The 12317-nt window shown below is 43.0% G+C and overlaps 1 protein-coding gene across 1 annotated transcript in view; it reads right to left on the bottom strand.

The window, feature by feature from the left end:
* The window catches only part of LOC138651616 (carcinoembryonic antigen-related cell adhesion molecule 1-like), a 33577-nt gene extending 21260 nt beyond the window's left edge, over nt 1-12317 (bottom strand). Inside the window, exons 1-2 of the mRNA XM_069741936.1 lie at nt 12276-12317; nt 9485-9844 (exon numbers count right to left, since the gene is read on the bottom strand). Coding sequence (XP_069598037.1) covers nt 9485-9844; nt 12276-12297 — 382 coding nt within the window. The 5' untranslated portion in view covers nt 12298-12317. The remainder of the gene's footprint in view (nt 1-9484; nt 9845-12275) is intronic.

Raw genomic sequence — 12317 nt, forward strand, 5'->3', positions numbered from 1 at the left:
TTGTGTGAAATTATTTTCAATTTGCCTTTTTTCCTCTGTTTTCTGTTTTTATTTTTTGTAAGTTGTTCTAATACACACAAAGGAAATAAACATGTGTATAATAATAATAATAATTTTTATTTATATAGCGCCAACATATTCCGCAGCGCTTTACAAATTATAGAGGGGACTTGTACAGACAATAGACATTACAGCATAACAGAAATACAGTTCAAAACAGATACCAAGAGGAATGAGGGCCCTGCTGCTCGCAAGCTTACAAACTATGAGGAAAAGGGGAGACACGAGAGGTGGATGGTATAACAAAACATCTGTCATTGCAATAATTTTGTGGGAGGAATACTTCATTTTCGGGAACAATTTCATGGGTGCCAACACTTTTGGCCACAACTACATAGCAGTGCATCAGCACTGCTATACAGGTCCTTCTCAAAAAATTAGCATATAGTGTTAAATTTCATTATTTACCATAATGTAATGATTACAATTAAACTTTCATATATTATAGATTCATTATCCACCAACTGAAATTTGTCAGGTCTTTCATTGTTTTAATACTGATGATTTTGGCATACAACTCCTGATAACCCAAAAAACCTCTCTCAATAAATTAGCATATCAAGAAAAGGTTATCTAAACGACCTATTACCCTAATCTTCTGAATCAACTAATTAACTCTAAACACATGCAAAAGATACCTGAGGCTTTTATAAACTCCCTGCCTGGTTCATTACTCAAAACCCCCATCATGGGTAAGGGTACCGTCACACTATAACATTTCGATCGCTACGACGGTACGATTCGTGACGTTCCAGCGATATCGTTACGATATCGCTGTGTCTGACACGCAGCAGCGATCAGGGATCCTGCTGAGAATCGTACGTCGTAGCAGATCGTTTAGAACTTTCTTTCATCGCTGGATCTCCCGCTGTCATCGCTAGATCGGTGTGTGTGACACCGATCTAGCGATCTAGCGATGCGATCCAGCGATGCGTTCGCTTGTAACCAGGGTAAACATCGGGTAACTAAGCGCAGGACCGCGCTTAGTTACCCGATGTTTACCCTGGTTACAAGCGTTAAACTAAAAAAAAACAAACAGCACATACTTACATTCTGGTGTCCGTCAGGTCCCTTGCCGTCTGCTTCCCGCACTGTGACTGCCGGCCGTAAAGTGAAAGCAGAGCACAGCGGCTGTGCTTTCACTTTCACTTTACGGCCGGCAGTCACTGACTGCGGGAACCAGACTGCAAGGGACGTGACGGACACCAGAATGTAAGTATGTGCTGTTTGTTTTTTTTTTAGTTTAACGCTTGTAACCAGGGTAAACATCGGGTAACTAAGCGCGGTCCTGCGCTTAGTAACCCGATGTTTACCCTGGTTACCCAGGGACCTCGGCATCGTTGGTCGCTGGAGAGCTGTCTGTGTGACAGCTCCCCAGCGACCACACTACGATTTACCTACGATCACGGCCAGGTCATATCGCTGGTCGTGATCGTAGGTAAATCGTATAGTGTGACGGTACCCTTAGACTAGCGACCTGACAGATGTCAAGAAGGCCATCATTGACACCCTCAAGCAAGAGGGTAAGACCCAGAAAGAAATTTCTCAACAAATAGGCTGTTCCCAGAGTGCTGTATCAAGGCACCTCAATGGTAAGTCTGTTGGAAGGAAACAATGTGGCAGAAAACGCTGTACAACGAGAAGAGGAGACCGGACCCTGAGGAAGATTGTGGAGAAGCACCGATTCCAGACCTTGGGGAACCTGAGGAAGCAGTGGACTGAGTCTGGTGTGGAAACATCCAGAGCCACCGTGCACAGGCGTGTGCAGGAAATGGGCTACAGGTGCCGCATTCCCCAGGTAAAGCCACTTTTGAACCATAAACAGCGGCAGAGGCGCCTGACCTGGGCTACAGAGAAGCAGCACTGGACTGTTGCTAAGTGGTCCCAAGTACTTTTTTCTGATGAAAGCAAATTTTGCATGTCATTCGGAAATCAAGGTGCCAGAGTCTGAAGGAAGACTGGGGAGAAGGAAATGCCAAAATGCCTGAAGTCCAGTGTCAAGTACCCACAGTCAGTGATGGTGTGGGGTGCCATGTCAGCTGCTGGTGTTGGTCCACTGTGTTTCATCAAGGGCAGGGTCAATGCAGCTAGCTATCAGGAGATTTTGGAGCACTTCATGCTTCCATCGGCTGAAATGCTTTATGGAGATGAAGATTTCATTTTTCAGCACGACCTGGCACCTGCTCACAGTGCCAAAACCACTGGTAAATGGTTTACTGACCATGGTATTACTGTGCTCAATTGGCCTGCCAACTCTCCTGACCTGAACCCCATAGAGAATCTGTGGGATATTGTGAAGAGAAAGTTGAGAGACGCAAGACCCAACACTCTGGATGAGCTTAAGGCCGCTATTGAAGCATCCTGGGCCTCCATAACATCTCAGCAGTGTCACAGGCTGATTGCCTCCATGCCACGCCGCATTGAAGCAGTCATTTCTGCCAAAGGATTCCCGACCAAGTATTGAGTGCATAACTGAACATTATTATTTGTTGGTTTTTTTGTTTGTTATTAAAAAACACTTTTATTTGATTGGATGGGTGAAATATGCTAATTTATTGAGACAGGTTTTTTGGGTTATCAGGCGTTGTATGCCAAAATCATCAGTATTAAAACAATAAAAGACCTGACAAATTTCAGTTGGTGGATAATGAATCTATAATATATGAAAGTTTAATTGTAATCATTACATTATGGTAAATAATGAAATTTAACACTATATGCTAATTTTTTGAGAAGGACCTGTATATAATGAAAATCAAGATCCCCTATGAACGCCAGCTACAGACTGGCTTTTGCAGGAGTATCGTAATGAAAAGCACTGAGGTAATCAGCAGACCCCTGGTGTTATGGCAACCCATCAGCGCCCCGCGATTATCTAACGGGCATGCTGTTGAACCAGTGGAAAGATGCCCCTCTGTCAACGCGTGTTAGATGCCACTGTCAGAGATTGACAGCGGCATTTAACAGGTTAACTGCTGCGGACAGAGCTTCACTCCACCCACGGCTTTTAAAAGCACATGATGGCTGATTAAATCAGCTATCATGTTCCGGGAAAGATGTGGACTTGACATTCGAGCCCCCATCAAAGGGCAGAGACACAACCAAAGGACTGGAACGTGATCTTTGACATAACTGGTCACAAATGGGTTAAAGGTATCCTGTCATCTTCAAAAACTAAATGTATCTGCAGATATAGTAGTAATGTGGAGTTAAATAGTGTTTTAAAATCCTGCTTGGCTGCGTTCTTGGATCAGCAGTTACAGGGGGGAAATGAAGTTATATCCTCCCTGCAGCTGGTCACTTGCAGTCATCAGTGTGGAGCCAGTTTGGTGACAGTCACTGCTCACTTCACTGTAATGACTCCAAGCATATTGTTTAACGGCCTGTACTGCACATATTCCACAATGTCACCTATGAGTCGCTAGATTCTTATAGTTCTAGTTACTTTTCCCGATATGCTTGTTATTGTTAAACCTTCTAACATCCTTGAGACCATGGAGCATTTTTTCTTGGAGTTGTGTTGTGACTAGTGATGAGAGTATATACTCATTACTCGAGATTTCTCGAGCATGCTCGGGGGTCCTCCAAGTATTATTTCGTGCTCGGAGACTTAGTTTTTCTTGCCGCAGCTGAATGATTTACATCTGATAGCCAGCATAAGCACATGTGGGGGTTCCCTAGCAACCAGGCAACCCCCACATGTACTTATGCTGGCTAACAGATGTAAATCATTCAGCTGTGGCAATGAAAACGAAATCTCCGAGCACTAAAAAATACTCGGAGGACCCCCGAGCATGCTCGAGAAATCTCGAGTATAAAGTATATTCGCTCATCACTAGTAGTGACCTTATTCTCATTCCTCTTGAATATGTATGAACAAGAGCTGGCCTAGCTGGAACCTTTTTTTTTATTTTTTAATAACAAGGGCTAAATTAATTTTACCTATCTCTCTACAGCTGCAGTATAGTGAGCTGCAAAATAACCGTAAACACTGTAAGGACACACAATTATTTACCAGGGGAATAGAAGCACTGAGATTTCAGCTTACTCTAACATTCCCTGGGATAATAACGAGAGAAATTGCACAATGTGAAGTTCTAAGAAAATGAACTGTATAGGTAATAGCAGTATTTACTAAAATGGACTCAGAGAACCGTCATGTCCTCTATTCTGCCTGAGAGGCGTCTCATCAGTTCTGCATTTTCTTCTATGGTTTGCTCTTCACATGTAGACCTGATATCTGACCACTATGTGGTCACTGTATTATGGCCATATTTATATCGGCGCTAGTATAATGGAAGTAAAAACTTATCCCTGCCTGATAAGACAAGTTTACTCCTGCCCGTAACTATTTCATTAACATAGTAACATAGTTAGTAAGGCCGAAAAAAGACATTTGTCCATCCAGTTCAGCCTATATTCCATCATAATAAATCCCCAGATCTACGTCCTTCTACAGAACCTAATAATTGTATGATACAATATTGTTCTGCTCCAGGAAGACATCCAGGCCTCTCTTGAACCCCTCGACTGAGTTCGCCATCACCACCTCCTCAGGCAAGCAATTCCAGATTCTCACTGCCCTAACAGTAAAGAATCCTCTTCTATGTTGGTGGAAAAACCTTCTCTCCTCCAGACGCAAAGAATGCCCCCTTGTGCCCGTCACCTTCCTTGGTATAAACAGATCCTCAGCGAGATATTTGTATTGTCCCCTTATATACTTATACATGGTTATTAGATCGCCCCTCAGTCGTCTTTTTTCTAGACTAAATAATCCTAATTTCGCTAATCTATCTGGGTATTGTAGTTCTCCCATCCCCTTTATTAATTTTGTTGCCCTCCTTTGTACTCTCTCTAGTTCCATTATATCCTTCCTGAGCACCGGTGCCCAAAACTGGACACAGTACTCCATGTGCGGTCTAACTAGGGATTTGTACAGAGGCAGTATAATGCTCTCATCATGTGTATCCAGACCTCTTTTAATGCACCCCATGATCCTGTTTGCCTTGGCAGCTGCTGCCTGGCACTGGCTGCTCCAGGTAAGTTTATCATTAACTAGGATCCCCAAGTCCTTCTCCCTGTCAGATTTACCCAGTGGTTTCCCGTTCAGTGTGTAATGGTGATATTGATTCCCTCTTCCCATGTGTATAACCTTACATTTATCATTGTTAAACCTCATCTGCCACCTTTCAGCCCAAGTTTCCAACTTATCCAGATCCATCTGTAGCAGAATACTATCTTCTCTTGTATTAACTGCTTTACATAGTTTTGTATCATCTGCAAATATCGATATTTTACTGTGTAAACCTTCTACCAGATCATTAATGAATATGTTGAAGAGAACAGGTCCCAATACTGACCCCTGTGGTACCCCACTGGTCACAGCGACCCAGTTAGAGACTATACCATTTATAACCACCCTCTGCTTTCTATCACTAAGCCAGTTACTAACCCATTTACACACATTTTCCCCCAGACCAAGCATTCTCATTTTGTGTACCAACCTCTTGTGCGGCACGGTATCAAACGCTTTGGAAAAATCGAGATATACCACGTCCAATGACTCACCGTGGTCCAGTCTATAGCTTACCTCTTCATAAAAACTGATTAGATTGGTTTGACAGGAGCGATTTCTCATAAACCCATGCTGATATGGAGTTAAACAGTTATTCTCATTGAGATAATCCAGAATAACATCCCTCAGAAACCCTTCAAATATTTTACCAACAATAGAGGTTAGACTTACTGGCCTATAATTTCCAGGTTCACTTTTAGAGCCCTTTTTGAATATTGGCACCACATTTGCTATGCGCCAGTCCTGCGGAACAGACCCTGTCGCTATAGAGTCACTAAAAATAAGAAATAATGGTTTATCTATTACATTACTTAGTTCTCTTAGTACTCGTGGGTGTATGCCATCCGGACCCGGAGATTTATCTATTTTAATCTTATTTAGCCGGTTTCGCACCTCTTCTTGGGTTAGATTGGTGACCCTTAATATAGGGTTTTCATTGTTTCTTGGGATTTCACCTAGCATTTCATTTTCCACCGTGAATACCGTGGAGAAGAAGGTGTTTAATATGTTAGCTTTTTCCTCGTCATCTACAACCATTCTTTCCTCACTATTTTTTAAGGGGCCTACATTTTCAGTTTTTATTCTTTTACTATTGATATAGTTGAAGAACAGTTTGGGATTAGTTTTACTCTCCTTAGCAATGTGCTTCTCTGTTTCCTTTTTGGCAGCTTTAATTAGTTTTTTAGATAAAGTATTTTTCTCCCTATAGTTTTTTAGAGCTTCAATGGTGCCATCCTGCTTTAGTAGTGCAAATGCTTTCTTTTTACTGTTAATTGCCTGTCTTACTTCTTTGTTTAGCCACATTGGGTTTTTCCTATTTCTAGTCCTTTTATTCCCACAAGGTATAAACCGCTTACACTGCCTATTTAGGATGTTCTTAAACATTTCCCATTTATTATCTGTATTCTCATTTCTGAGGATATTGTCCCAGTCTACCAGATTAAGGGCATCTCTAAGCTGTTCAAACTTTGCCTTCCTAAAGTTCAATGTTTTTGTGACTCCCTGACAAGTCCCCCTAGTGAAAGACAGGTGAAACTGCACAATATTGTGGTCGCTATTTCCTAGATGCCCGACCACCTGCAGATTTGTTATTCTGTCAGGTCTATTAGATAGTATTAGGTCTAAAAGTGCTGCTCCTCTGGTTGGATTCTGCACCAATTGTGAAAGATAATTTTTCTTGGTTATTAGCAGAAACCTGTTGCCTTTATGGGTTTCACAGGTTTCTGTTTCCCAGTTAATATCCGGGTAGTTAAAGTCCCCCATAACCAGGACCTCATTATGGGTTGCAGCTTCATCTATCTGCTTTAGAAGTAGACTTTCCATGGTTTCTGTTATATTTGGGGGTTTGTAACAGACCCCAATGAGAATTTTGTTACCATTTTTCCCTCCATGAATTTCAACCCATATGGACTCGACATCCTCATTCCCTTCGCTAATATCCTCCCTTAAAGTGGACTTTAGACAAGACTTTACATAGAGACAAACCCCTCCTCCTCTCCGATTTTTACGATCCTTTCTAAACAGACTGTAACCCTGTAAGTTAACTGCCCAGTCATAGCTTTCATCTAACCATGTCTCGGTTATTCCCACTATGTCAAAGTTACCTGTAGATATTTCTGCTTCTAGTTCTTCCATCTTGTTTGTCAGGCTTCTGGCGTTTGCGAGCATGCAGTTTAGAGGATTTTGTTTTGTTCCAATCTCCTCGCTGTGGATTGTTTTAGAAATGTTCTTACCTCCCTTCTGAGTATGTTTTCCTGGGTCGTCTTTGTTCGAGTCTAAGTATTAAGTACTAAGTACTAAGTATTAAGTATTTCTAGGCTGCATCTTTTGTCGCTACTAGGGTTGAGCGAAACGGGTCGGCCATTTTCAGAAGTCGCCGACTTTTGGCAAAGTCGGGTTTCATGAAACCCGACCCGACCCCTGTGTGGGGTCGGCCATGAGGTCGGCGATCTTCTGAATCTGGTATCGGAATTCCGATCCCGAGTTCCGAACGCTTGAGCGTTCACATGGGCGGTCGCGTGACCAATCACAAGCCGCGACGTCACCGCAAGATCCTGCAAGCGCTGATTCGAAGGAAGGAAGGTTCCCGGTTAGTACCAGGGCGCGTCCGAGGGTGAGTATAGCGATATTTTTTATTTTAATTCTTTATTTTACACTTAAATATGGATCGCAGGGCCTGAAGGAGAGTTTCCGCTCCTTCAGACCCTGGGAACCATTGGAAACCCAATGCACTGCATTGGGTTTCAAGTTTCGGCTGACCCCGACCCCGACTTTTTTATAGGATCGGACGATTTCACTCGACCCGACTTTTGAAAAAGTCGGGTTTCGTGAAACCCGACCCGATCCTATAAAAGTAAAAGTCGCTCAACCCTAGTCGCTACATATTCACAGGAGAGTGAGGAGCGTGACCACATGCAGCAAAACTTGCCCCATTGGGCATTTCGGTACTTTACCAAGTTTAAAAGGGCTTGATATAACTATATAACACTAATATTGTTGGTAATAGCCGCTATTAACAGTCATGGGTGTACTCACTAATGGACGCACTTATAATGGTATATAAAAGTCCCGTTTGTTAGGATAGCTTACATCAGCTCCAGCAAAACTTAGATGAAAACTATAGAGCGCGGATCTATTACTGATCTACACTACAGTATTATATTACCAGTAGAATACCCGCAGCTTCGCTAGATGAAAATATGTTAAATTGTTGGTTATGGTAGCTGAAGTGAAATTTTCAGTGTCACCGTGAAATTGACATTTTCAGAGTGCTACAGTAATCTTTTTTTTCCACTTTAAATTTTTATTATTTTGGCATTTTACTAATTTGTCGTTGTCTAGTTGCCCAAAGCAACCAATCAGAGCTCAGCTTTCACTTTACCTCAGCCAGCTTCAGCAATGAAAGCCCCATGTATAGTAAGCAATAATGACTATCTTACTATGAGGCATTTTTCGTCTGATCAATATTGCTGCTCAGTAATGTTCGTCCGTGTACTTAGGGTGCATCCATCCTAGTGTGTGGTCCTCGCGTGTGTGTGCGTGTGGTGTGGTGTGCATGTGATATTTATGGGGTGGTGTTGTGGTATTTGTGGGGTGGTGTTTGTGTTGTGTGCGCCTAGAGTGGTCTGGTGTTTGTGTGTTGTGGCATTTGTCTGGTGTTGTGCTTGTGGGTTGGTGTATGTGTGCTGTCTGTGTGACGTTTGTATGGTGTTTGTGAAATATTTGTGTGTTGGTGGTGCGGCCCCTTTAGCAGCGACTCTTTGGCGCCGTCGCTGTAATCCGTCCCTGTCAGTCACAACTGTTGTTTTCCCCTCAGCACTTTTACTTTCACCTTCACATTTCTCCATTATATGTATAGGGCCTAACTTCGGGGGCCCCAATCTCATTACGGGGGTACGCTAGCGAGTTGTAACGTGCACAGTATTCTGCTCCTGTGGGTGGAGAGGGGGCATGCCGAATTTCACCCAAATCGGGCGAGAACTGTGGCTTTGTATAGAGTGGGCTACTACAGATTTCACATTTCCCCATTATATGTATAGGACCTAACTTTGGGGGCCTCAATCTCATGAACGGGGGACGCAGTGAGTTCTATCAATGTGCATTTTTTCTGCTAGGCAGCCAACCCCTGCAATGTTTGGTTGGTGTGGGGGTGGCTGTTTTTATCAAGCAGTTTGCACCTGTGCCGCCCCCTGCCTTTATCAGTGGAGGCCTGCTGCATCCTGCTAAGTGTGCATTTGTCATCAGACAGGGTTTGGTGAAGGCTGTATCTCATGGTATGTACTTTTCTGAGTTTTTTTTACACAGTGTGAACATGTAACAGACGGAGAGGGAATAGAAAGTGATACTCACCATAGACGGCCAGGGTCACATCTACGTCCTTTGCTGATGTCACCGTCTGTACAGACACTACATAATTTCCTCCATCTGTGAAACGAAGATCTTTGATGTGTAATGATCCGTTATTGAAAACCGAGATTCGGTTATTGTACAGAGGTCCTTGAGCTAATATGGGAGGACTATTCCCAGGATCATGTGTCAGGATCTGATTCTGAAGAGTTTTATCTGGTCCTTTATACCAGGAGACATGCTCAAGTTCCTCGGTAATCCCGGTAACGCTCAGGGTGACAGATCTACCAATAACCGGATACTGAGGGAACGGCCGGATACTGATCTGTCCACTGGTCACATTCATCATGAGGACGAGAAGAACTGAAATAGAAAGTCTCATGAGTTGTAATTTTTACATTAAGGCTACTTTCACACTAGCGTTAACTGCAATCCGTCACAATGCGTCGTTTTGCAGAAAAAACGCATCCTGCAAAAGTGCTTGCAGGATGCGTTTTTTCCCCATAGACTTGTATTGGCGACGGATTGCCACACGTCACATCCGTCGTGCGACGGATGCGTCGTGCTTCGGCGGACCGTCGGGAGCAAAAAACGCTACATGTAACGTTTTTTTGCTCCTGACGGACCGCTTTTTCCGACCGCGCATGCGCGGCCGGAACTCCGCCCCCACCTCCCCGCACCTCACAATGGGGCAGCGGATGCGCCGAAGAAATGCATCCGCTGCCTCCGTTGTGCAGTGCGTTAAACGCTAGCGTCGGAATCTCTGCCCGACGCATTGCGACGGGGAGATTCCGACGCTAGTGTGAAAGTAGCCTAAGACAAAACTTTTGATAAAATTATAAACGATCATTATTAGCGTAGCCATTTGCTGTGTACCCTGGATGTATACACATGACAAAGACACCCGATAGCAGCTCCTGATGAAGCCTCTGTATGACATATGACTCCGTCCACTGTGTATCGTATAATACATCTTTTTAACGGAGAGTCTCTGTGTTCAGTTGATTGCACTAAAAGAAAGATACATTGACCAATACGCCCCTGAGGTTGAATAAAACAACATCTTTGGCATCTATCAGGTCAATCTTGACCTTAGTCAACACATTTTGGGTTCTGGGCATACATTAGGAGCAAAACTATCATTAATTTAGAATTTGTATATTTTGTATATTTTCAAAACGCAAAGGAAAAAGGTCCCTCAAAGCTAAATTAATTGACAACTTTATATATTTTATCTGCTAGATTCCCATGTAATCAGGATTGAATGCATATGTACAATATGCATTAAGTGCTCAGTGTTGTCAATTCTGTTGTCGGGCTCCCTCCTGTGGTCATGAATGGTACTTCGGCTGGTTCTGTCCATGGACTTCCTCTAGTGGGTGTTTCTGAGTTTCACAGGTGATGAGGTTAATTCGTTAGCTGCTGCTCTATTTAACTCCACTTAGATCTTTGCTCCATGCCACCTGTCAATGTTCCAGTATTGGTCTAGTTCACTCCTGGATCGTTCTTGTGACCTGTCTTCCCATCAGAAGCTAAGTTCCAGCTTGTATTTCTTTGGTTTGCTATTTTTCTGTCCAGCTTGCTATTTAATTTGTTGTCTTGCTTGCTGGAAGCTCTGGGACGCAGAGGGAGCGCCTCCGCACCGTGAGTCGGTGCGGAGGGTCTTTTTGCGTCCTCTGCGTGGTCTTTTTGTAGGTTTTTGTGCTGACCGCAAAGTAACCTTTCCTATCCTCTGTCTGTTCAGTAAGTCGGGCCTCACGTTGCTAAATCTATTTCATCTCTGTGTTTGTATTTTCATCTTTACTCACTGTCATTATATGTGGGGGGCTGCCTTTTCCTTTGGGGAATTTCTCTGAGGCAAGGTAGGCTTTATTTTTCTATCTTCAGGGTTAGCTAGTTCCTTAGGCTGTGCCGAGTTGCATAGGGAGCGTTAGGCGCAATCCACGGCTATTTCTAGTGTGTTTGATAGGATTAGGGATTGCGGTCAGCAGAGTTCCCACGTCCCAGAGCTCGTCCTTATTATCAGTAACTATCAGGTCATTCCGTGTGCTCTTAACCACCAGGTCCATTATTGTCCTGACCACCAGGTCATAACAGCTCAGGGTGTGACAGAGCACTTTCCGAGCCTCTGCAAGTTGTTTCCTCGCCCATCGCCACCTTCTTTAACTTACAGTAATTGATAGCTCACTGCCTGTGTGACGTCAGGCACCAATTAACAGCAGGTAACGTAAACTTTTGGACAATTGCAAGAGCAATGCATCAATGTGAAGGAAAGGGAAGATTCTTATGGTACCTATAGTGCTGGCAGAATACTGTTGAAGAGGAAATGTTAACTTAAAAGAGTATAAATGGTAAGTTATGGAACAGGAGATTCAGGGTAGTTCCTGTACTAATTATACTGTTAAGTGTATTAAAAACAGATTTAGCATTTGGGAAATGAGGGCACCAGGATGCACAGAAAAGAGTGGTTTATGGAATAAAAAAATATTTTCAAAAGGCCTCAGACTGGTATAAAAAATATAAGAAGTAATATATTTTCTCATCAATTCACTGTAACTAACGCTAACACTGTCTACTCTATTGCCCACACCCAAAATAACTGGCTGACATTTACACTTGCATCTTCTGTCTCATCGGCTGAACACAGAGCGCCATCATTATATTATCACCATGTACGGGGTTCTGTAGAAATGAAACTTAATTATTTATAGAAAAGATATGTAGCTAGTGGCAGAACAGTCACTTGCTAATTATCATTATATCAATAATATAATGGTGTGTGCACAATTCTTACCTGTTATTAGAAACCCCCTCATTGCAGAAAATGGATTGCTGT

Source organism: Ranitomeya imitator, chromosome 10, assembly GCF_032444005.1.
Source record: "Ranitomeya imitator isolate aRanImi1 chromosome 10, aRanImi1.pri, whole genome shotgun sequence".
NCBI classification, from domain to species: domain Eukaryota; kingdom Metazoa; phylum Chordata; class Amphibia; order Anura; family Dendrobatidae; genus Ranitomeya; species Ranitomeya imitator.